The sequence below is a fragment of the Ochlerotatus camptorhynchus genome, unplaced genomic scaffold (assembly GCF_037179485.1).
Source record: "Ochlerotatus camptorhynchus isolate MF236.1 unplaced genomic scaffold, CSIRO-AGI_Acam_v1.1 ptg000335l, whole genome shotgun sequence".
NCBI lineage: Eukaryota > Metazoa > Arthropoda > Insecta > Diptera > Culicidae > Ochlerotatus > Ochlerotatus camptorhynchus.
This window is the reverse complement of record NW_027040823.1, coordinates 1,231,704-1,258,393: the sequence shown is the minus strand read 5'-3', so window position 1 is coordinate 1,258,393 and position 26,690 is coordinate 1,231,704. Positions and strand designations below refer to the sequence as shown.

Here is a 26,690-nt window from a genome sequence, read left to right as displayed (position 1 = left end):
CGGATCTTGAAATGTTGTAGAATGGAGCTTAGAAAATGTTCAAGGTTGATGAGCTTGAAGAATATATTGATGAAATTTCATTAATTCAACCCAATTTCATTATTTCATTATGATGGCTACCAAGCCTTTGGGATTTTCCTTATTAGAGAGTTGTATAGATTTTTCTCCTTTAGCTTACTTAAATCTTTGGTTTTTATTAGTTAGGTAGGTTCCGATTCAACACATTGTAGTTTCATTTTTATACCTATGATCTTGACTTTTTTACCTAGGGGATGAATACTTAAGGGGGTTAGATTTTGATAAGTTCTTTAGTGGGAATGACACTGATGAAGACTGCAAATTGTAGTCGAAATACGTATCTGTCATGGATACCAAAATAAATTAAGTGGAATTAAATGGAAGATAACCTTTTTTTGCTGTTTTATTTTAATATATTGATGTTTCTGGAACTTCGTGGCATTACCTTGATTATTTCTAAAGAATTGTGAGGGAATTCAAAGTAGTATTCTAAAAGAGTTCTGACTGTGATTCCCTTTTAGTTTTGAGGAGCAAAACCTATGGAATGCTTCCAAGGTAATTCTGAGGACTTTTTGATTCCTAAGTAAAATTCCAAAGAGAGAAAAAAAATGCAAGATTATCTAAGCATCATTACTAAGCAAATGTGAGAACATTTCCATTTGAATTCTGAGAGCATTCCAATTGAATTCTGAGGAGCAATTCAACGAGAGATCGAAGGAGAAAACTTAATGAAGGCCTAAGAATATTGGCTAGGAACTGTGAGTAGAGCCTTACGTGAATTTTAATGAGAATGTTAAACCAATTCTGAAGAGAATTACATTGGAGTCCTGGCAATTATTTCACGAGGATTCGATGGATTTTATGTTGTATTCCAAAGGAATCCTGATGAAATTTCCAAACATGATTCTCAGGAGAGCCCAAATAAAAGGAATTTCATGGAGTATGGCAATGCAATTCCTATGGGAATTTCATGGAAACTAAAAGTTGAATTTCATGAGAATTCTGAAGCACATCTTGAGGAATTCCTGAGCAGTTTTCAACAGCAATTAAAGGAATAATTCCATCGATGCTTTGTAGGAATACTAAGAAAAAGCGAAGGAAAATTCCTAAAGACTCCGAACAATAGTGAGGAGAATTTTAAGATAATTTTGCTACAATTATTAGAAATTCGAAGTGAGCTGCAGATTCTTTAGATAATTTCTAGACTGTTTGGAAGAAAATGATTTGGACATTACCATAAAGAGTCAGACAACCGACGGGAGATCAGATCTGTCAAACGAGGCGAGACGCAAACCAAGTCAAATAAAATTTTCGTGTGTTTGTGTCCTTGCTCACGATATAACGCGATCGTATGAGTAGATGGCGGTAGTGTTTAACGTATTTTCAATATGGCGTCTTGGGCAAGAATTTGAATGTACCTTCTATGAGCTGGCACGTCGGTTCGTCGGTGGTCAGAGTCCCAATATGGATTTATTAGATTATTTTAGAGAAATTCTTGAACAAATTTCAAAGAAATCCTGTAAAAGGTTCCAAGATAAATCTGACTGGGAAAAAAATTAGATTCTAAGACATAGATAATTTTTTACTTAAAATATTTGAGATCTTATATGCATCGGCATAGGGTTTAGCAATTTGGTAAGAAATCAAAATGTAACCATTTTTAAAGGTTTTCCCTAACTTGAATATGAACATGAGTGATTTTTTGGCATTATTTTTCCTTCTTTTAAAAGCTGATCATTATTTTTTCCCACCAATAAACTTGAGGTGGTTTACTTTAGCTAAGAATCTCGACAGTTGTTTTTTTCTTCTTAATCTTTCTCACATGAAAATTAGAGGTACTTTAAATCCAATATGGACAGATTTATTTACCCTTCAATTTTATGCTGGTTATTCTTTTTTTCAGATCAGAAAATACTTTTCACAAGTGTTAAGAAATAATTTCCCGAAATTCGGCCTAATGACCATTCGGTTGGTCATTTGGTCTAATGACTATTCAGTCTAATACCCAGCATCTGGAGGGAACTTATGGAAAATTTCGAGGGAATTTCTGGAATGTTTAGAGGAACTGCTGGAAAGTTTCCAAGGGACTTACGGGAAGTTTAGAGGGAGTTTATGGGAAATTTCATGAGAACTTAATAGATTTTTACGACCTCTTGGAGAAATTCACAGAAATTCGCACTACTTAGTATCGTGACAAGTAAATTTCAAAGAAGTAGCAAGAAGATTTCCGGGATGTATCCAATTTACTTCTACAAAGTTTCAAGGGAACTTTGGGGATGTTTCGAAGAAACTTGTTAATAGATTGGAGGGAACTTATGGAAACTTTCGAATGAACTTATGCGATATTTCGCGGAAATTTCTGGGATTTCTAGGTAGAGGGACTATCAGCTTGTGTAAACAATGACTTCTCTCGATGATTTCCAGGTTTAAACGTCACACCCACGCAAACTAACATTACCCCTTTTCCCGATGGTGATGTTGGTTTACATCTTGAATTTCTAGAAATCGTCGAGAGAAGTCATTGTTTACAACAGTTTGTAGGCCCTTATTCTAGCTCTACCTAGATTTGTTCAGAAAACTTCTATGGGACTTTTAGGAAGTTTCTAATGAATATATGGAAAGTTTCTAAGGAAATTTCTAAAATGTTTAAAGAGAGCTTAAATTGTCTTGAATTCCTAGAAATCATCGAGAGACGCAATTCTTTACAAAAGTTGTTAGGCTCTTACTCTTGTTCTACCTAGATTTGTTTAGAAAACTTTTAAATATATCATGGGTAGTTCTGGGAAGGTTCCATATGACTTCTGGGAAGTTTCCAAGGGACTTCTGGGAAGTTTCTAAGGAACTTATGGGAAGTTTTGAAGGAATTTCTAAGATGTTTAAATAGAGCCTAATAAATTTCCAGGACCCTTCGGAGAAATTCACACTAGTGTCCTCTTTGGAAACTGCTGCAATTCTCGTCCGAAATCACTTTGGTAACGTAACGAGAACCCATCAGGAACGTCTGTAATCGGCGTCAGAAATGTCTGGAATTTCCGTTTGGAAATGCTGGAATCAGGGCTGGCAAATGTCATTTTCAATGAAAAATCTCACGCGATATTTACAGAGATACTTATGTCACTATCATCGGATGAGAAAACGATGATAGAGATTTTCTTCAAAATCTTATCGAATGTTTTGTCATAACATAACGTGACAGTGTTGGGATCATCGTAATTACTAGCTCATTTAGATTTAGTACTATGAAATTTACCACATCATCCGTCGTATCTCTCTCGCCTGTTCATTGTCGGATTCCATCAGTGTGTCCTCCATCAGCTCAAGATCTGGTAGTTCGCACCACGGTTTGATTCGATCGGCGGAGTAGACCGTTGAGAATCGACGCTCACTCCGCTCTGGTAGACTTTCGATTTGGTAGCGATCATGTTCCAAACTGGCAGTAATAACGTACGGCCCTTTATAGCGAGATTCCAGTTTGTGACTGCCTCCTGGTTGAAATTGGTCCTTCTCAACCAAGACAAGATACCCCGACCTGGTATATTCTGGCTCGCCTACGCCGTTGATCATAGTAGCGCTTTTGAGCCTGCTGCTTCAGCTGCATTCGTTGCACTGCAAGTGCCTTCAGTTGTGCAGGATCAGCATTCTGCTGTCGTCCTCATCGTGTATGATTAGCACAATTTCGTTCCGATGAATATTCCGAGGCTTGACGCTCAGCAGTAGCACCAAATGTGGCATTTGGACTGTTGTTGATAGCCCATCGAATACCATTTATTTTGTCATCCCACTTTCGGTCGTCTGGCTCGACCAGCGCTCTTATCGAATTCAAAATGGTGCTCCACAAACTGCCACTGTGTCCCGGTGATCCACAAACTGCCACTGTGTCCTGTAACATGGCAACTACCGGCGCTGTTTTGGTTGATTTGACCGGTTTCGCTAAGACGAACTTCGAGAATCCACATATTAGTACTAACAGGTACACATTACCTCTGGATGAGCGTGGAAACGGTTCCAAATGATCCAAGTGGATAGTTTGAAATGGCACCGGGTGCTTGAGAATGGGATGCAAGAATCCCTCCGGTCGTCCACCTTTTCCTTTCGCAAACGCACAACCCGGACAGCCTTTAATGTAGCGCTGTGTGTATTTCCGCATACGAGGGAACCAAAACTTTTGCACCAACATACTCATTACTTTCCCCTCTCCGAAATGTCCACAATCGTCGTGGTAGTGCTTCAGCAATCTCCACCGAATATTCACTGGAACCACCCAGCATCTTTTGCCATCCAGCTTCCGGTACAATCGGCGGTTCTCCACCAAGTAATTCTGCTGAACCTGTCTCTGCTCATCGGACTCCGGAACCCCATTCATCTGCTCGATAATGTTCACCAGCTTTGGATCACAACGCTGCATGGACACCAGTGCGTCACCGTTGCTTATCTCGAGAAACCATATGCCCTCACCCACCGACTGAACCGCCCCTGGAGGTCCCACGGGATTCATGCTCAGAGAATCAACATGGGTCATTGCAGCTCCCGGACGATATTCGATCTCGAAATCGTACTCAAGTAGCTTAAGAAAGTATCTGGCGACCCGATGATTAATGTCCTCCTTCTTATGTGCATCCCTCACGGTGCTGCAATCCGTTTTGATAACAAATTTCCTTCCCAGCAGGTAGTACCGGAACCGCTCAACCGCTGCAACAACTGCTAGCATTTCTAACTCATAACTATGGTAGCGGGCTTCGGCTGCGTTTGTTTTTCTGCTGAAATAGCTCAGTGGCTTGAGTCCTCCCCTTGGCTAGTTTTTGCACCGTGCTGTTGGTGGGCGGGCTTAATTTCATGCTTTATAGTGGAGTGTTGGATACGGTAGGTTTATGGCCAGCGTTGCTGGCTCATACCGCGATAGAATGGCGCCATGGGCAGGCAATGGGGATTACTAAGCTTCCCCTCTCTGATGAACCACTGCATGAGAAAACCAAAGATCTAGTCCAGCAGTGATAGTATCACACTTGTTACTCCTTTGTTTGAGAGCCGCGTCGTAGTACGCTTACGTATAGGCACTGACGTTGGGTGCGATACTGGCGGGTTTTTCCGCAAATCACTCTTATTTTATTTATTTTTACGCAGATAGAATTATTTGGGTTTGCAAGGGAATTATACTATTGAAATATTTCAGAAAGTGTCCAACGGTGCTCCTTCTATTTGCGTGACAAGCTTTTATTATTGTTTTGTACATGGTATTGGAACTAATCTCATATGTGCTTCATTTTGATTAGGGATAAATGTTTGAACTATGGCTCGGGATTTCCACTGTGTCGTGCTTCTATTGTGAAATATCCATACGTTATTTTGTGGGACGACATAGTGGAAACGTGTGAGTGTAGTTGGATCATATAATCTATATAATTTAAAAATCAGCTAGGAAGCTAACTTCAAAGTGAAGCATTTTAGTCACTTGAAGGGGACGAGCTAATATATATTAAATATAGGTCAAAGTCAAAAACAACTTGAAACACGTTAAATTTTAGATTGCATTCACAAGTGCAGGTACTTAATAAAGCATGGTAGATAGATTAGAGATTTCAATTATTTATTAAATTGGACTAGAGATATCATAATCATCAAACGAACTTAAATAAGAAAATTTAGACAGCCTAGTAGCATTATGTGGATTAACAGAAGAGTTAGGATGCGGAGGGTCCGCTTAGGGAAGCAACTAGCCTTTAAAGCAACTGGCAACTAGCCTTTGAATGTATTGTCGGTTTATTTTGATTATTGCTTTAAAATATCAATTTGGTATATATGTGAAAGGATGAATCAGTGGGAGATGGATTTTCGGTTTCTTTACATTTTGCAGCACAATATGAGTCATTTCCTCGAAACCCCCCAATAACTGACCTCTCCAATCCCTTCCCATGGCGTTCAAGTGGTCCGCATAGACTATTCAGCCATTACTCTTCCTTTATCCTCGGCTTTGGATTGACTTGTGCTCCCATTGCCCCACCAAACGCTGCAAAATGAAAATGAAAATAAATAGCTCAGTGGCTTGAGTCCTTCCTCCACCTTCATCAGTAGCACAGCTGCCAATCCCATCGCCGACGAACCAGTATGCAGTTCCAGGTCACGATTTGGATCAAATAATGCCAATAGCAGTCTGCTTGTCAGGATGGACTTGATCGCTTCAAACGCCTCCTGCTGCTCATTCTCCCACTCGAAAACTGCATCCTTCTTCAGAAGCCGGTAGAGTGGCGCTGCAATATTGCTGTAACCTTTGACGAATCTGCGGAAAAACCCAGAGAGACCAATAAACTGCTGGACTTGTCCAACTGAGGTGGGGGTTGGGAACCTTCGAACAGCTTCTGTTTTCAGGAGACCCAGTTTGACCCCCGCTTGATTGACCGCAAAGCCCAGAAACAGCACCGTTTTCGCGAAAAATTGGCTCTTCTTCAGGTTGATGGTCAACCCTGATTTCTTCAGAACCACCAACAGTCGTCTACACTTCTCCAGCACTTCCGCTTCTGACTTTCCAGCTATTATCAGATCGTCAATGTAACCGACGACTCCATCGTCCCGCTAAATAAATCCACAGATCTGAAGACACTTCCGCCTGTCAGTTTATTGAGAGAGCTTTCGATGTCCGGCATCGGGAATCGGTCCTTAACCGTCTTCGCATTCAGCTGCCGATAGTCCACTGCCATCCGAAACTGATTGTGCTTCTTTGGCACTAACATTACCGGGCTATTATACGGTGACTCGGTTTCTTCAATAATACCAGCTTCCACTAAATCTGCCACAATTTCGCTCAGTGCGGCTTCCCGGGCATACTCGAGTTTCCTCGGTTTCACATACACTGGGTCCGCGTCCTTTAGCACTATCTTCATCTCGGTGTCATTGGCCACCCCAAGCTCTTTAATTGTTTTAGAGAAACACTGACGATATTCGTTCATCACGTTCAACAACTGGTTTCGGGCCGGCAATGTTCCACCGCACTTTATATCCGCTACTTCTATAGCAGTAGTTTCCTCAGCAACGTCAATTTTGTATACTGTCCTGGAATCTTCACCAACACTCTTTTCGGCCTCTTCGACAGCCTTTTCTTCCGGTTCTATCTGGAATGTTACTCCAGCTACTCGCTTAACCATTACCAAATGGTCTTGGTAGATGATATCTTCGTCAACGATAATTGGTACTTCTTGCACGTAATCAGGCTGTATCGCTGTATGCTGTATCACTCTGATGGTATTGTCCGCAGATCTTTGGCCAGCTAACTGGCAGTCACGTTTCCACAATGGCCTTCCTGATGACATCGAAAACATTTCTTTATTTTCACCCGTGATTCGGTAACGCTGGCACCACTCGCAGCTTCAAAGTTTGTTGTGCTAGGGGTCACCGGCCTTTGTGATTCGGTATGTGAACCAGCCAAGCCTTGCAAGCGTTCGATCCATTTCAACTGCAGCAAAAGCTCTTGCACCGTATTGGTGTTGCTTACACAAACTTTAGAGCGAGAAAGAAACACTGACAATCCGTTTATGATGTACGTTATAATGGTTGGCTCATCACGTTCATACGGTACACGAACTCTTCTATTGTCTTAAGCGAACCCCACACGTATCAATATATTGACGCGAAGGGGAATTATTGACAATAATATTGATGATGTGAATACAAAAATATTGTCAATATCGATATATTGACGTCAATATACAATGTATTGACAATACGATTATTGTCAATAAAAGCAATCGTGTAGGGTCCACTTTAGTCGGCAGCCGGCGACGGCTCTGCATGAGATTGTGGTAGTGAATTGGCCCTTTTGAAGACAGAAAACCTGTCTTCAACGCTGCGGCAAACGTCTACCCATTCGCTATTTCGTGCCTCACACCTTCAAACCACAATCGAGCCGCACTTTGCAACTGAACTCGAGCGCTATGCAGCTTTGCATCCTCGGTCCAGTTGTACGCACGAGCGACAGTCTCGATCGATTTTACCCATTCTTCCGCTGTTAGACTGGGGTCTTTTGGATCGAATTTCGTCTCTAGACTCTCCGTTTCTCTCGGCGCTGGCATCACCGGCCGTATTGGTAACTGTGCGAGTGCATCTTGAAGCTGACGTTGTGTCTGTAACAACTCAATTTGCTGCTTACGACGAGCATTCTCTTGCTGTAACCTTTCGTTATCGGCTAAGCCTTTCTTCCGCATTGACGCCTTCGATGTGTCGCCATCCGTATCGCTCATCCCACTAGTCACAACTACACTAGCCAAACAAAATGGCGGAACACAATGAATTCGTCACGATCACGATTTGACCTCGAATTACTTGTACTTTCGACGAATCGGCTTATCAACTCTCGACTCAATTAAGGGCTTCTTGGCACACGCTTCCACTTTCACCACCGATATCTGCGTTCCTACGGTTACTTCACCGTACCTTTCGTTTTCCGCGCACAACCCGGTAACGTCTTCTCGTCAATAAATCGGCGAATTCCACGTCGAACCCGTTTTCCTGTGAACTCCAAAACTAAGGTGCTTTATACCCGTCCACGATATCGTCTACAGAGATGTGGCCTCCGAAAGGTGGTTTTCTTTCAACTGTGGTGCAAAGTATAAAATGCATGTGTTCTTATGAAAAACTTCTTAACAACTGCCTGTCATTTCAATAGTAAGTATAATAGCATTAAAGGAACAAATGTGAAAATGAAAAAAAAAATCAATAGTGTTCTTTAATATTCACTACACTTGTACCGAGGAAGTCTTAATAATGTATTCACTCTACCGATTACATACGGTTACTTTAATTCAAGCCAGCAAGCAAGTTTTCGTCAAAACCGCATAACAATTATTTTCGAATGAAAATGACAAGAAAGCTAATGATATGTAGTTTCGTCTTGTGATAGTGAGAGGACCTGTTTTCTCATTGCCACATGACCACCGTGATATTTACCAACTCTGACTGGAATCATCGTCGGGAATGTCCGGAATCACTTCGGGAATTTCCCTTGTGAACTGCTGGAATCCTTGAAGGGAATGTCGACGTCTGGAACGTCTGAAATACTCGTAAGGAATGCGCGGAATCACTTAGGAAACGTCTCCAAAACCCGTCGGAAACGTCTGAATACCTAGTCAAGTCACGAGTGCTCGTAGGGAATGTCCGGAATCACATCAATCTTTGAGAACGTCTGAATACCAAGTAAAGTCATAAATGCTCGATGGGAAATTCCGGATTCACTTCCGGAACGACTCTAATATCCGTTGGGAACAACTGAGTACAAAATCAAGCCATGAGAAATGTCAAGTATCACTTCAAAAGTGTCTGGCATCTCCATTGTGAACTTTTGGAAGCCTCGTTGGGAATGGTTAAAATCATTTCGGAAACTGCTATAGTACCCTTTGGGAACATCTTAATACCAAGTCAAGTCGTCTCCAATACCCGTCGGAAATATCTGAATACCAAGTCAAGTCACGAGTGCTCGTAGGGAGTGTCCGGAATCACATCAATCTTTGAGAACGTCTGAATACCAAGTCAAGTCATGAATGCTCGAAGGGAAATTTCGGATTCACTTTCGGATCGACCAAGTTCAGTCATAAATGCTCGCCATAAATGTCTGAAATCACTTTCTGAATGACTGAAATCTTCATTGTGAACTGTTGGAATCCTCGTCAGGGATGTTTGGAATAAATTCGGGAATGGCTTTAATACTCTTCGGGAACGTATGGATTCCAATTCACAAGCCATAAATGCTCGTCGGGAACGTCTGGAATAACTTCGAGATCATCTGTAGTGCCCATCGGGATCGTTTAAATATCAAGTAATGTCATGAATGCTCGTGAGAAATGTCCAGAATCACTTTGGGAACGTCTGGAATCTCCATTGTGAACTGTTGGAATCCTCGTCCAAAATCACATCGAGAACGGCTCTAGTATCCTTTGGGGAACATCTGAATACTAAGTCAAGTCATGAATGCTCGTAGATAATGTCCGGAGTCCCTTTCGAGACGACTCTAGTAACCGGTTAGAACGACTGAATTCCAATCCAGTCAGGTCGTTTGGAATGTCCGGAACCACTTCTTGAACGTCTTAATACCAAGCCAAGCCATGATAAATCAAATGTCTAAGACTTCTTGGCATTTTAGGAATCTTGCGCTTTTAGGTAAGGTTAGATTAGCTGACTCTATTATTGGCTGGTTCATCTCTAGTCATTTTGACGACTCTACTGGGGTGCAAATCAAAAAATATGTGTGGTGAAAGAGTGTTAGGTTTTGAACGCTTGTAACTTTGCCATTTATTGATGAAAATTAAATCCAAATACGCCAATCGATAGGATATTACATTACGAATCAGCTGAAATAAATATTTTTTCAATTTTCCACAAAAAACATTTGAAAAAAGTACAAATGATAATGTTATCTCTGTTTTCATGAAATAAACATTTCGTCATAACCAACTACCACTTGGTTGTACATCGTTCTGCTTGAACCTGAAAAGATAAAGAACAGCGCTGCTGTCTTGCCTCTGCTCATTACCGCTTCGGACGGCGTGGCACTTGGTCCTGCAGTGAGGAAATAAGGAATAAGACTTGGAAAAGTTATACATGCAAAACACAAAAAATGCAAATCAACAAAAAATATGTGACGAAATAGTGTCAGTTCCTACTGTAGTCGATGTCGATGTCGAATTTAGTGCACATTGATCAGAGCAAAATAGCTCAAGATTGATCAACCCAATGTAGTTATGTAGGGAACATTCTGCCAATTCTCAACCATTACATTTAATTTAAATACATTATCTCATGCGTAATATGAACGGTGGTTTGATTATGCTAACATGAATTGTCGCATGAGTTTTGAACCAGAACCGAAATATTGAATACTTGAAAAAATTAGGATTAAGTATAAGCTTTGAACTCGAAAAAAATGCACCATTTTTATCCGTGTGTAACTTTTTTATCCGTGCGTAAAAATTGATGACAATCTGCTTATAACTAGTTTGGAGTGAATTGTTTACATGTGCAAAATTTCATAACAATCGGTTCAGTGGTTATTGAGATGTCATCGGAGCGGCGGGCTGGAAGTGGAAGAAAATCGAAGACAGCTGACCCTGTGAAGGCCCGGAAGGTGTTGGATTATTTCAAGCGTAATCCGAACCTGTTCGATTCGCGACGGGGCTCTGAAGGCAAAGTGTTCCGCCTGGTTCGTTCAGCAAACCATGAAACGAATTGGGCTTCGTGTATTCAAGGTCCGGAAGGCACCGAACCGGCGTGATGAACAAAACACGGCGGCCAAATCCCGCGCAAGGTAGCTGTATCGAGAGTGGTTAACGAAACCGATGTGTGTGGTTATGGATGACGAAACCTACATCAAGGCAGACGCAAAGCAGATACCGGGGCTGGAGTTCTACGTTGCCAAATCACGGTTTGATGTTCCGGAAGACATAAGGAAGAAGAAAGTGGACAAATTTGCCAAAAAATACTTGCTCTGGCAGGCCATATCCCAATGCGGTAAACTGAGTAAACCGTACATCACAATGGGTACCATCAACAGCGAAATTTACAGCACCGAATGCCTCCAGAAGCGTCTGTTGCCCTTTCTGCGGTCCCACGGAGGCGGTCGACGTTGGATTGGTACAGAGACAATAACGTTGTTTCGTCCGGTGCAAAGATTTTGGGCCACGATGAAGGCCAAAGTTCGAAAATCGTCCAAGGTGTTTAGGAACGAGCTGGAGTTGAAGAAAGAATGGATGAAAGTGACCAAAAAGGTCGGCTCCACCATTGCACAAAATGTAATGAGGGGTCTTAAGGGAAAGGTGCGGGCTTTCAGCGATGGAAAGGAAATTGAATAAAGTAATTAGGCCGAAACGTAATCCATATGTATTCGTTTATTCCCTGAAAGTTTCAAGAAAATCAGACCTAAAATAAACTTTTGGCGAACACTTTTGTCTGGTGCATTTTTTTTCGAGTACAGGCCTTAATAGTCAAAAATGCATGACCTACATCAATTTGTTGTGTTCTACGTCATACTGTGGTCGTGTCTAGGACAGAACCCTTTATTTATTTTTTAACTTTGAAGATGCTGGGACACTGAGAATTTTTGAAATCTGGGATTTAAAATAATTTCCGGTATTTCGAAATTTGTACACATTTAAAATTTCAGGCTTGACGAATTTTTATTCATGACTCCGAAACTAGGATATGATTGTTCGTTGCAGATGTCTCTTCCTTTTGAAATATGATCACTTCAGTCAAGATTTGTTGTTGAGCGGATCCTTGAACTCTCTATGCGCTCATCTGATGGCCCATAATTTTGAGAGGATTCATGAACACTTGGTTGGGTTATATGGCGGATCTCAACGCCCTACTTTCCACTGCTCTTTAGTTGTGTATTGAGGTCCCCAACAACTGGCAAATTAGAACGAATTTGGTTATGAACTGGATTTGAGGGAGAATTTTAAATGTTGTTTTGGAATTTGCAGGGAAACGGAAAACGGAACAAAACTATTAACTTGCTTGACAAAAATTGGCTCAAATCAAACCTTAAACATAGACTGGTTTATAGGTATGTGCGGGAGCACTTGATCTAAAGTAAAATAATAACTTTTTTACTAGAAGTCGAATCAATTTGCAGTTTCGCTTAGATCCGCGTTTGATCAAGAATGAGTAATTTGTTCTATGACCCGTACATTTTCCCATACAAACATTAGAGGTCTTACACAAATTTAGATCTTAACCAAATTCGATCAAATTCTGCACAGCTGAGGGAAGCAAGGGGTTGTAAAGTTGACCCACCCTAGTGCTCATCAGATGAGCGCATAGAGTGTTCATAGATCCACTTAAAATTGTAGGTGGCTTCATCCATGGAATTGAGATAAAAATTAGTCGCCAAAAATCAGATCGAAAGTTGTTTTCCAGTTATTACTATATGAGAATATCATCAGAAAAATGGAGTAAAATAATTCACGTTCAATTTAGACACATAAGCTCAATGCAATTTACTTTCATCATCTATTAAACTGTACTTGTTAAGCGGCAGCAAATGGCTCCATTACCCTGATGATTCGATTATTCGGTGCGAAATGTATATCATGCCTCCGGAAAATCGAGGAAAACCAAGACAAGAGACGCACCAGCTAAGGGCTGAAAGTCTATAAAGCAACAGAAGAAGAACCACCGTGAGAGGCCTGACCATTTACCATGCATTACTCTATACAAAACTTTAAAATTCTCCCGCTGATTCAGATGGCAAGCAAATTCGTTCAAAGTAGCCACAGTTGTTGGGGACCTCAGTATTACATTCGTACGAAGCTCCTTCCGTATTTCAGGGAAATGCGAACAACACCAATTTATCCAAAATGTAACACTTCGAACCCGTCCTTCATTTTCCCTTTTTCAATTACGTGCCGCGAGCTGGGACGAAAAAATAACAATAAAATCCAAGCTCTGCCATAAGGAAAAATCGTGAAACGACGCCAATGTTCCCTTAGAAAAAAAAACTGTCACTTCAAAAGCCATTTCCAAGCTTCCACTCTTTCCAGAAGCAGTAAAATGGCACGTCTGCTTCTTTGTCATTTCTTATAAAATTCAAACCGTTGCAGTTTGCTCGTCGTCATCGTCGTCGTCATTATCTGCGGGAGAGATTATTCGCCAAATTGAAAGGGAAATGATAACAGAGTGTCTTTATTCATCCAGCAGAAAGGGGCCCTCGAATTCCCTACAGCGTTTCTGTAATCAGTAATCCTCGTAAAATTCTGAAATAAAGGAAACTCAAAATCAATTGATCTTCGCATTTAATTCCTTAAACGCTTGGGTTGGGAAAACAGGAACATTCCATCCCGACCAACGGTACTGCATTAGTAACTGAATTTTCGGATTTGATGAGATTTAATTTATTCCTTGCCCCGCACGAAGTGCTTGATTTCCCTCGAGTTCGACATCGGGTTTGTTACCACTGTTGCCTTCGGTCGTCACGCGCGCGCTCAGTGATGCGTAGCTTTGTGCTTACTGGCTTGCCAAAATCAATTAGCTTTTAATCACATCAGAAAAGGCCGAATTTGCGGTGTGAATGATTAATTTCCAACCAGACAGGGGCGTGCAAAGGAAATTCAACACGAATGCGCAAAGCCCATGGTTTAGCTGAGTGGAAACTAGTTTCAATTCTGCGAATCTTAAAGAGCGTCAGTTATAATAAATCCTCAATGCCCTAGAGGCACACCCGTGATCCTAACAACTTTCAACCCTCACCTTCACAGCTCACACCTACATCCCTGTCTAATAATCAATTTCGGTGTTTTCTCTTTCTGTTTCTCAAATTTCAGATCACCACCAAGCTTGAAGGCCGTCGGTAGCACCAATAACAACAACAACACCATCATCAAAAGCTTCAGCAATAGCAATATCCACAGCAACAACAACCACACCACCACCCCCATCGGTGCCGGTACCGTCAAGGTCGAAAACATTGGCATAGTGAAGGGGATCCCGCAGCAGAAGTCACCCCACAACAGTACCAGCTCGAGCGGAAGCAGCACCAGCAGCAGCAGCATCGGTGTGGGCGGATGTGCAACCAGTGGTAGTATTAGCAGTAATCACCAGAACAATGTGGAAGCAACGTATGCCAGTGTTATCAAGAAGCCCAAGGGTCATCACCAGCATGTCCCCGGTGGCGGTGGCAGCAATGCCATTGTTGGGGAATTTAATGCTGCCGATCTCCGAAATTCGTTGGATCGCAAGTTGAACGGACTGCTGTATAGTAACGGAATCAATACCGGTGGACACCATCATTCGGGGCCACCGCAGCACCTTCATCATCCCGCCGGCGCAACGAGTACCGCCACCACCACCACCACCATCGTGGGGGCCACCTTGAAGGACGCAACTTCTCGGTTCGGTGGCGGTCTTCCTGGCGGGGGAGGTCATCACTTGAGCAGTAACGATAGTTTACTACTAGATAGCAGTAGTATTAGTAGCGTTAGCAGTAATAGCAATCACAATCTTCTCATTGGCAATAGCAGTAGCAACAGCAATTCGCCCATCACCGGAATCTCATCTAATGGTGCTTTGGTTCCTCCGCCATACCGCGATCCGCCGCCGCCGAGAAATTCGCCCCTATCCCACAAGCTAGACAACTTGAATAACAGCAATCCGAACGCCAGCATCAGTAGCAATGGTAGCGGTAATAGTCAAACCCTCAACAATCTCAATATCAACAGGAAACTCGAGAAGGATAGTATCAACATGAATCTGGCACTGAATGCTGCGGCAGCGGCGGCGGCGGTGGCAGCGGTGGGGAACAGTGCAGCTGCTGGTGGCAGCGGAGGCAGCATTGGCAGCGGGAGCATCAGCAGTGGAGCTAGCAATGCTAACGAGTTGCTTCTGTTGAGCGAACTGAACCTGAATGATGGGCCTCTGCAGAACACGACACAGTACAGGGATCTAATACAGCTTATCAAGTACCAGCGGGAGAAAATCAATACCCAGCAGGCGGATCTGTCAAAGGTGGGTGGATGGATATAGATAGATAAGGGTGCAATCACAGTTCGACTAGATAGCGGCAAGGGGGATGATGTTTGGTATTCATTTTATAGTCTGTTGCTTCACTAGCGACAACGGGCGGTACCAGCATATGCCTTCCTACTGTGCAATGTTTGCTTTATCCGGTTCGGGTTTAACTACAGTTGCCGCCCCGTGGTTGAGGCTTGCTCGTACAACTGGGCGGAACAACAATGGATGTTTTGTGTAGAGTTCTATGTTTGCGTTGTGGTTGAACAGCAAATTGACTAACGGAGACGAGATTTACATTTTTCGGCATAGATTTAGGGACACCTTCCTCTTCCTCTTGCGGAAGACGATCCGTGTCTTTTTTGATTAAACAGGAATTCAACCGACAAATAAAGAACTTCCGATGTTACGAAATTCGTGGAATCCTTTTCTGAAAGGTGAGTCACTCCCCGTGCAAAGCTGAAGATCAAATTGAAATCAAAATTTGCTGTTATGATGTAACTTATTTTGAATACTCCAGTTGATCTCATTTTGGTTGACTTAACGGTTAACACAGCAAAAATGAGAGCAAAATTTTACACTGTTGAAGCAAACGGAAAACTAATCCTGCTTTCAATGAAATCAATTTGATTACTGATTTTGCATTCATAATGTTTAACTGAATACGGGCCTAGAGTAAATGGTTACCATTCATGTTTCTCAAGCTGAAAGACTTGGGCTCCAATCTCACCGCGGGCAAGTCACGAATGACCTAAAATGTGTTAAACAAATCAGATAAACGATAATCATTAGTTCAACGACAGATGAATTTCAATTAAATTTTAAACAAGACATAAACAGCAGAACTTCAAGTTAAGTTGCTTTCATTTAAAACGTCTTGACTGCATAATGAAAGCACAATATGATATCAGACTTATCTCGCAACATTTGAAATCAAAATGAGTTTTCATTATGATAGGAACTGCACACTTTAATATCGATTTGCTTTCATTTTGTTAACCGACTTTGCTCGGGTCTCTGGTAGTCTTTGATGGCCATTGAAACGTCTACTTTGATGGAGACACATGGTTATTCTCCTGAAGCGAAGCTCGTGCGTTGATGTTGTTTTCTTTGATCTGTTTGTACCCAAACACGCCGAAAAAAACATGTCTGAGAACAAACACGCGAACGTTGCTAGGAATTGTTTTCCAAAGACCAGTATCAATGGGTTTGTTTTTCAAACGTTTATCTGTCTTCAGATGTCATGTTTTTTTCCTCTGGAGATTAGGATTTTTCGGGCCTTTTTTTAATCTGAATTCTAGGTGAAATCATGTCTATGTTTAAACAAAAAATCCGACTAAAAGGCTTGAATTCATATTCAGGAATATAGCTGGAATTATGGAAGTATAGACCTGGCTAATCATAATTGTTTAATGTGTAGCTTTACTACAGAACTACAGAAAAATTCGGCAAATTTCAGAAAAATTCAGCAATTTTTTGGAAAGTTCTGCAAACATCACAAAAATTCTGCAAATTTTAGGAATAATTCAGGAATTTCAGGGGAATCTGTGAAACCCAAGTAAGTTCACGAAATTCGGGATTTTTTTACTTTATTCAGGAAAGACTGAGAATTTATGGCTAATTCTGTGAATTTCAAAAATATTCTGCCAGCTTTAGTGGAGGCGGCGAACTTCATGAAAATCCTAAGAACTATGCTACTTCCACTAGGAAAATTTGGCGAACTTAAGGAAATTTCTGCAAGAAGCAGGGAGGTCTTCTTCTTCTTCTTCCTCGCATTTCAAGCTTATTGCGTATGGCATATTAGCTTATTGCGTGCTCTCAACTTAGTGTTCTAGATGCACTTCCTTAGTTATTAATTGAGAGCTTTCGATGCCTGTACCATTTTTGCATTTGTATAATTGTGTGGCAAGTACAATCATACTCTATGCCCAGGGAAGTCGTAAAATTTTCCAACCCGAAAAATTCCTAGACCGGACCGGGAATCGAACCCAGCCACCTCCACCATGGTCTTGCTTTGTAGCTGTGCCTTTACGGACTGAGCTAAGGGAGGTCTGCGAACTTTAAAAAATCTTTAAAATTATTCCGGATTAACCTAAGTTCTTGAAAAAAAAATCTTGAGGACTTTAGGGAGGTCTATGTTCATTTGTTGGTTTTTTAAATAATTTCTGATCATCCTAGTATCATGGGTGAAAATCAGAGACTAATACCTGATAAACCTGAAAATTTGAACTCCTGAGGATTTCAGAAAAATCTCTGTTCATCTGTAGGGTTTTGAAAATAATTTCGGATTATACTGCTATCATGGGTGAATATCCGCGAATTGAATTCCTGTATAGTTGAAGATCTTCAGAATAAACACTGATCAACCAGGAGACTTGCAAAAATATCCTGACATAAACTTCGGGAAAATTGTCCCAAGTACTCGAGAAAAGTTCTAACCACCACTTGAGGCAAGTTTTTCCCAGAACTGAAGAGGAAATCTTCTCAGAATTGAAGAGAAAATCTTCTCAGAATTGAAGAAAAGTTTTTCCTAGAACTCCCGGGAAATCCATCTCAGAACTTCATCTCAGAAATCCATCTCAGAACGAAGTTCTTCTCAAATCTTGTGGAAAGCTCTTCCCAAAAGAGATATTCTTCCCAAAACATCATAAAAGTTCTTCTCAGAACTATAGAGAAGTTCTTCCCAGATCTTCAGGGATGAAACCAGAACTGCAGTGATGTTCTTCCCAAAATTAGAGGGAAGTTCTATCCAGAACTTGTTAATAGCTAGCCAGATGGGCTAGTTTAAAGGGTTTCCCCTAACCTCTGGTCTAGCCACGGAGATCGTCTGGGGTGAGCTACACTCGCCTCTTCTGTTGGTTAGTTAGAGTTTGAAACCCTAGAGCTTAAGGCTTTAAGCTTACGTTCCCGGAGGATGACGGTGCTCGACGGTTGTCGCAGTATGGCACAACGGATGTCGTGCCGGGGCTCGATCGGCTGATCGACGGTGTACTTGCTGTTTACCTGTTGCTGGTTTAAAGCGGTCGTCGGTAGCTTGCCGATCCATGCTGTCTAAACGGGTGGTACTGGCGGTCTATACCGAACACTATCGTTTGCCCTCGCACTTTTCGACCAACGTTTTTCTGTGGCTGGATCGCAATGCCTTTTTAACCCGTATTTAATGGATCCTGAAGGGAATATGAGAGGGAATCTTAGGGCTGGGAATTCCGCTACTGAGTTATTAATTGGGTCCTACCTGACTCCGTATTCGGCGGTATTAGCCGGTATTTGTTGGTATATCTTCACTATAAAACTCGTTTGTAATTTATAAGAACTATCTTGCACAATGGCTGAAGTAGAAGAGAACCTTCTCTTCAGTTTGACCCAGTAGCTTCCTCCATGACCTAAGCGCATTTCCATCTCCCTCCCACTTTTTAAACCATCCGCCTAGCGGAAGAATTCCGAATTTTTCTGTCCATCATCCAACAGTCCTTGACCTCCTGATCAACTTTTCCGAAAAAATCATCCGTCTAAATAGTCAGGATCTTGAGATACACTTCGAATGCTCACTAGCGCTGCCTAGCGAAAAAATTCCGAATTTTTCTGTCCATCATCCAACACTCCTTGACCTCCTGATCAACTTTGCCGAAAAAATCATCCGTCTAAATAGTCAGGATCTTGAGATACAGCAGCACAAACATATACACTTCGAATGCTCACTAGCGCCGCCTAGCGGAAGAATTACGAATTGTTATGTCCATCATCCAACAGTCCTTGACCTCCTGATCAACTTTGCCCAAGAAATCATCCGTCTATATCTCCGGTATCTTGAGATAAAGCATTCAAATCATGCAAAATAGGAGATTTTAGGGCAAAACTGTGAAAAACCCCAACTTACTCTATCGTGCCCAAGATGAAACCCACTCCAATCGATTTCTGAGACTTTTTTCTATAAGAATGACTATTTTTAGTCTCTTTTTCCAGCGACCACCGAAGTTATTGAATTTTAACAAATTGTTTCGATTTTGTCCCCTGTGTGCATCCCTTGTCCATATCCTTCTCCTTTTTCCAACGCCCACCTTCATCTTTTCTCCTTCCCGTTACGTGTTCTGTGTTATGTGGTGTTGGTGTGACTGGGTTACAATTATTCAATTTGGAAGTTGGGAGTGGGTTTTCCTTATATATTTACATTAAAAAACAAGACAATATTGTATACAAGAAAGTAAGCTCCCATGAGCATGATCGAATTCATTATGAATACACATATACCCTATTCCTCGCTCTCGCTATCTCCTGAATATATCTCGCTCGAAGTGAATCAGTAGGGTACAGGAACCAAAACGGTAACAAACTTGAGAGAAGTTCTTCTCAGAACTACAGAGAAGTTCTTCTCAGAACTTCAGAAATGCTCTTCCCAGAGCTCCAGGGAAGTTTTTTCCAGAACTTCTGCAAAGTTCGTCAAACAACTTCAGGGAAATTCTTCCATGAACTTTAGCGTTCTATCAAAAACAATAGAAAATTTCTTCTAAGAGCCTTAATGAGTTTTTTTTTCGAGAACTATAGAAAAATTCTTCCCCTTATTGTCAGGGAAGTTCTTCTCAGAACTTTAGGAAAACTTTTCCCAAACCTTCAGAAAAATCCTTCTCAGAATTTCGGAAAATTTCTTCCCAGAACTCCAGGGAGGTTTTATCCAGAACTTTAGAAGTGCTCTTCCCAAAACTTGAGAGAAGATCGATCCAGAACTTGAGATAAGCTCTTCCCAGGCTATTTTTAGTCTTTAAAAGAACCATTGCCATTTTTGGTCATTCTAGGGTTACCCGAATGCTCCCGGGTCAACCTGGAGTAAGTGAAAAATTTGTAGTTCTTCACCAAAATATGCCTTTTGACGGCTCTATCTTCATGGCTTTTGATGAATAAGCTATGTATAGTCTTGAAATGGATCATTGACCATATTTATTGACCAATGGTGGAATGGGTCTCCGCTTATTTTTTTAAGATTCTGGTTAGCTTCCAGAAGGGCTTTGCATAATCTGGGAGAGAACGGATCTTATTGGCAAAATCGTCATTTCTGAGATCCACCATCCTGACCTGAATGATCTTTGTTAATCGATTACCATTGGACTTAAAGTTAGGCAGACCAGTACGCTGGAACTGCCAACGAATGGTGTTACGAAGTCCAATGAGGTCTTTAGTAGAGCTGTCAAGGTTCAAGGTGTTACTCACCTGTCTGGATACTGGCACGTGTTGTTCCCTGCACTGGGATATTACCTCCTCGGACGGCAGACACCGGTCAACGTCTTCGGACGTCTCCGGTTGGACATCGTAGAAGCTTCGAATCGGTACACCAACTTCGACCACCACCGGATAGTGGTCCGAGCTGAGTTCTTGGTAGGCAACCGGTAGGCGAGATGTAGACCATGTTGCAGATGTAAATGTCGATGGTGGCGTGAGCACCGGACCAACTGAACCGGGTGGGAATGTCCGGACTCAAGATGTTGTACTGCGCTTCCTGCAGGTCGTTGCTCAGGATGGTGCAGTTTTGATTGCGTCGACTATTGCCCTAACCTGGATGTTTGGCGTTCAGGTCGCCAGCGATGATGAAACTCTGCTGGCGACCCGTCCCTGATGTTGACTTGTTTGCGATGATGGGGCCGACAGGAGTAGGAACTTCCACCCCTACAGCTTCGATGATGTTCAACTGAAAGCTTGGCAGCAGCCGACAGCAGATGTTTCTCCATAGCGCAACAGCCACTCCTCCTCCACCAGAGTTGCTTCGATCAAGCCTCACGAGCCGGAAATCGGGAAGGTAGACGTCAATTGCATGCTTCAAATGAGTTTCAGTTATGATGGCAATGTCGATGTTTCGTTAATTGAGAAACTCAACGAACTCGATGTACTTGCTCTTGAGCGAGCAAGCAGTCCAGTTGACTAGCTTCAACTCTTCAGAGGCCGATGACGATGACGAAAAGGCCCAGAGTGTAAATCTGGTCATGACAGGTTTAGCAATTGCGCAAACGTGTGACAAGCTGGGTAAATACCACTATAGGATCAGTTGCTCCGCTGTGAACTGAGCATCTGTGTTTTCGTTCGATAGTGGTGCATCATCGTGACGCCTTGATATTCCAGGAGGGGGGAATTGCTGCGGGATGCAGTGGTTGCCGCATGCGTTTGACGACTCGAATTTGATGAAGGGTTGGGCACCCCAGCGGTTAACGAGACCGATGCAGCAGCAGCAGCCAGTCGGTTGTTGAGTGGAAGCGGCGAAAGCACCGGAATCGGTGCCCGTTGGTTTCTGGTACCCTGGTTAGTTGCTTGTGGAATCCTTTTTGCGGATTGAAACGAGCTCCACTCGTTTCGGGCAGTTCTTGTTTGTGGCCCGGTGTGATGCCCCACAGTTAGCACATATGCGATCAGCTCAAGGGGTAGGTCACTCAGCACATTGTGCCGAAATTAGATTCGGCACAGCTTGGGCACATCCAACGGCATACCTTCGGAACACCTTCGGCACAATCTCTTAGGCATTGGATTGTTGTAAATAAAATGGGAGCACTGCTGGACAACTGTCATTGAAGTTAGGAAAGTTCAGTCTTAGTTTGAACAATTGTTGTATTTAGACCACGTTAACCTTTGTTCAGTTTTTAAACATCTAAATCTGGTGATTTTAAATTATAAGCTTTTTAAGGCATTTCGAACCCTTGTTCAGCCTTCTAGGATTTACATATTTATATTGTTATTATAAGTCTAAAAATTACCTTTGCATTTCGGGACTCGAACCGGAAGTCGCTGATTCACAGACGTCAACAATACCTACTGTACATATAAGCATATGTGTGGCAAAAGGTATGATCATTAACTTGAAGCACGTTTAATTTAGGTTGAATAACAGCAACCGGAAAAGTATTATACAGCAATGCAGAATTGTAAACAACACCTGGTGACAGTAAAACCTTCATCTCATTTTCAAGTGCAGTTAACACAATGTGGACACAAGTGCGCATTTCGATGGCCATGTCGATGCTATGTAAGTGCCATAATTGAGTTGTATTTATGGAATGCGGTCTGAAAATTCAGTGCAACATAACAGTCAAAGCACAAAAATACAAATGCTAATACTTTCGACGTCGTCGCATCTCACTTCTACCTGGAGTTCTTCCTAAAAAGTTCCTCTTTCTTGTCTCTAGTGCTGCCACTGCTTAGGATTAGAAAGGTAGGCAGTGAATTTAGAAGAATTAAAATACCGGAATGGCAACACGTGACACTGACGACATTTAACAAATCAGGCTATCAAAATATTTGTAGCACATTGCTGATTTGTGGAGTAGTGTTAAGCTTAAATAAGGATTGTTAAATATTTTGATCCGCTAACTTATTAAGGTTGAATTAAGGCGATACAATTAGCTGCATGCACTACTAATCAACTATATATTCAGCCTGGTGTTAATCAGCATTGTACACCTTATATAAACCAATAATATGCTTCTGTTCTTACTGTTTAGCTTGAATTGTTACTTGGGTAATACCCTAAATTCTAATAATGCTGAAACTCACACAAAACATACTACAGAAGTCTATTTATCATCCTCTATTGTCGGTCTCTAACAATGTTTCCACCGGTTACAACTCTTTCTGGCCGCTGGCACGAAAGGCTAGATTTCAAACTAAAACATTCCGGGTTGCCGGGATGGATATTTTACAAAGATCGCAGCTTTCTGTATGACCGGCACGATCGGCACACTTGCGGCACACTGACAAAAAAGATGACCCTGAGTGGTGCGAAGACGGACCTCAAAATCGAACCACTTTCGAGCTGTCAAATCGAACCACTTTTTTATCATTGTGGTTCGTTGAAATAGATAGAAGTATTGTTATCGTCCAAAATAAAAAATAAATATTTTTCAGTAATGTTTTTGATCTTTTTAAAAACGTGATTCGAAACAACTCAAACAATTAAAAATAACAGTATTATTGCGTATTTTGGACCAAAGTAGCCTCCTGCGCTGAAAAAAAACCCTCCGATTTTTTTTCGCTCAGGAACGACTGTGACTTCGGAGAACGTTCTAAGGAGATTTGTGATGATAGTACAAAAGTTCCAGGAAATTTCAACAGATTTTTCCCGCGACAGAAGAGGTTTCAGTGGATATTTTAGTTGCTGCCAGCGAGGTTCTACTTTATCACTTTCGTCAATTGTTTCACTGATAAATGGACCATCATCATATGTTCGCAGTGTAGGGATTGCATTTTTATCACGATAAGCAACTGAACTCAGATGTTTTACACAATTTTTATCAAAATGAATACTGCACAACCGGTCACTGGGTTTGATTTGAAAATTGAGATCCACCTCACAGAAACTGAGCCACTCTTTTCGTACTGCTGAATCCTTGGGAAACCTGAATAGGCTTCGCTTTTCGTCGTGTCCATCTTTATAATTGCAAAAGTGAGCAAAACACTTCATTCTGAATTTTATTCCACTCCGTAAAAACTCCAGCTGTGAACAACGTCAACAAACAATCACAAAGTCACGAATCGGCTCTGCACAAAAAGCCGTTTGACACTTCTCTCTACCAACCGACGGTGATGAAACGTTTATTTCAACACTACCAACATGAAGAAAATTTCACTTCGCACCACTCAGAGATGACCCAAGACTGGTGTGCGGAGTGACCTACCCCTTGGATCAGCTTCATCCATCATCCCGCATGCGCCGGAGTTGTGTTTTTTGCCACATTTGTTGCAGCGCCTGGCCAAGTCGCAATTTTTGTTTCCATGCCCGATGGACCGGCTTGTACCGTTCCCATTTCACCACGATGTGGAATAGGGCTCGAACACTGTGCAGATCCTTCATGCACGTTGAATTCTTCTCGAGGTGGATCCTCCGTGCACAAGCGGATGGTAATTCGGAGACCTTTACTAATGTAACAGTCTAAAGCCTCCCGTAAGCCGTCCAAGAATCCCTTTACGAAGAACGGCGGAAGTTTCGCCTTCCGTTCCACCTTCGGTTCATCGCCATGTTCCAATATGGCGTAACGGTTGTTCACCAGCAGCTTTTTCGATGCCGACTGAGCGTTGGCGGCATCTGATCTGGTTCGTTTCCCGGTCTGAGATGCAGTCGCGTCACCACGCGGCGGTTTCCCCATGCTGAGCTCGTGCGATGCTTCACCAAATACCGCGAAAGAGAGATCGTGAACACTATCTAGATTCCCTTTCACAGATTTCACAGTAGAGTACCTAACTTTAGATTGGTCCGGCCCCGTCTTTAGAAAATGAGCATCAATCATGTTAGGCAGTCCGAATGACCGAAGTAACAATCATAAACCCATCATTTCAAACTGAACATTGGACAATTTTTGACCTATGATTATCTCAAATGTTTTTTTTTGTATCACATACAATGATAGAAGAGCAATAGTTTGTATCGCTTAACTCGATTTGTTTACATTTGTTACTAAGGACTTTTTGAAAAGTAACTTGAGAATGAGTGACGTGTTTTAGGGAGAGTCGCGAAGAGAGAAAAATGGAACATCAAATGCAGCCAGACGGCTGCTGTCACAAACTTTCATTGGGAGTCAAGCAATTTTATGATGCTTTTCTAACAGTTGAACAAGAATACATAAGGCGGTATTGAAACCCTGCGTAAAGAAATTTATGACAAACTGTTGTTTCCAGTTATTTTATTCAATGGGACACCGTTTCTTTTTAATTCATTCAAAATACACACAAATCAATATTGAAAGATACAATTAACCAAGGTTTTGTCAAAACATCTAGTGACATAATAAAATACTAAACAGAAAAGTACAGTATTTATCTCACTGCACACTGAACAATCTCAAACAATCACTACACGCTCAAAGCAAAACACGCTATTTTGCTACGTCTGTTTTGATTTGATTTCAATGGCACAAATTTTCATGACAAGAAGAACAAGCTTTGAAATAAATTCCGTGTGTGCTATCTGCTTCTCCTTCCCAGGAATTAATCATTGTTAACCCTGCATTACTCGCGCCAATTTTTGTAACACGGGTACTCGCGCGTTGTACTTTGTACAACAGTATGAGTTTTCCATTGCCATTTTGCAGCCGAGCTACCAATCGATATGAAACCAACGGGTATTCCTTAAAAAACTTGTATTTAACTAAAAAAAGCTTCAAAAATTGCGGATAATAGAGAAAATGTGAATGGAAACCTCGTAAACGGTGTCCGTACTACGTGGGATTTGACTTAATTGGTTACAACATAGAAAATATCGAGATCCTGACCAGATAGAAAGTTACTGTCTTCGGCAAAGTTGTTCAGAAGGACAAGGCCTTTTTGTTGGTGGAGTAGTTCAGAAAATTCTCACTACGTGGTGCTAGTATATACGTGCACTTTCCGCATATATTTACAATAGCTCGAGATCGTAAGCAGATGGAAAGTTACTGTCTTCGGAAACTTGTTCAGAGGGTCAAGTATTTTTGGCTGGTGGACAGTAGTTCAGAATTCAGGAAAAGTTTTTCAGGAAGTCAAGATTTTTTCGTTGATGGAGTAGTTCAGAATTTTCTCACTACTCGGTGCACAATAGCTCGAGATCCTGAGCAGATAGAAAGTTACTGTTTCCGGCAAACATGTGGCTGGTGGACAGTAGTCCAGAATTATCTCACCACAAGGCGCTAGTAAACGTGTACAATTCAGTTGTTCATGAGGTCAATGCTTATTGCTTGGTTCACAATAGTTCAGAATTTTTCACACTACGTGGCATTAGTCACGCGAAATTCTCGCATGTAAAATTTCTCGTGATTCTGATGAGATAGATTTCGCTAGTGGACAGTAGTTCATAATTTTCTCACTACGTAGCTCTAGAATACACGTGAAATTCTCGCATGTGGCTTGTTTCGAGATTCTGACCAGATAGAAAGTTACTGTCTTCGACAAAGTTGTTCAGAAGGTCAAAGCCTTTTTGGCTGGTAAACAGTAGTTAAGAATTTTCTCACCACGTGGCGTTAATATACATGTACACTTCTCGTATATGCTATATCTCGAGATCCTGATCAGATAGAAAGTTACTGTCTACAACAAAGTTGTTCAGGAGGTCAGGGTCTTTTGGCTGGTGAACAGTAGTTCAGTATTTTCTCTTCGCCCCCTAACATCCTAAAAAGTCTTGGCCCCTAAACATCTTTACCGAAGACAGAAACTGATCAAGATCTCGAACTATTGAATATACGAGAAAGGCACGT

The 26,690-nt window shown here is 41.7% G+C and overlaps 1 protein-coding gene across 3 annotated transcripts in view; it reads left to right on the top strand.

Moving 5' to 3' along the window:
* Positions 1–26,690, top strand: part of RASSF8 (ras association domain-containing protein 8) — a 256,970-nt gene that overhangs the window by 213,108 nt on the left and 17,172 nt on the right. For all 3 annotated transcript variants that reach the window (XM_065230942.1, XM_065230940.1, XM_065230941.1), the window contains exon 4: positions 14,316–15,495. In XM_065230942.1, coding sequence (XP_065087014.1) covers positions 14,316–15,495 — 1,180 coding nt within the window. The remainder of the gene's footprint in view (positions 1–14,315; positions 15,496–26,690) is intronic.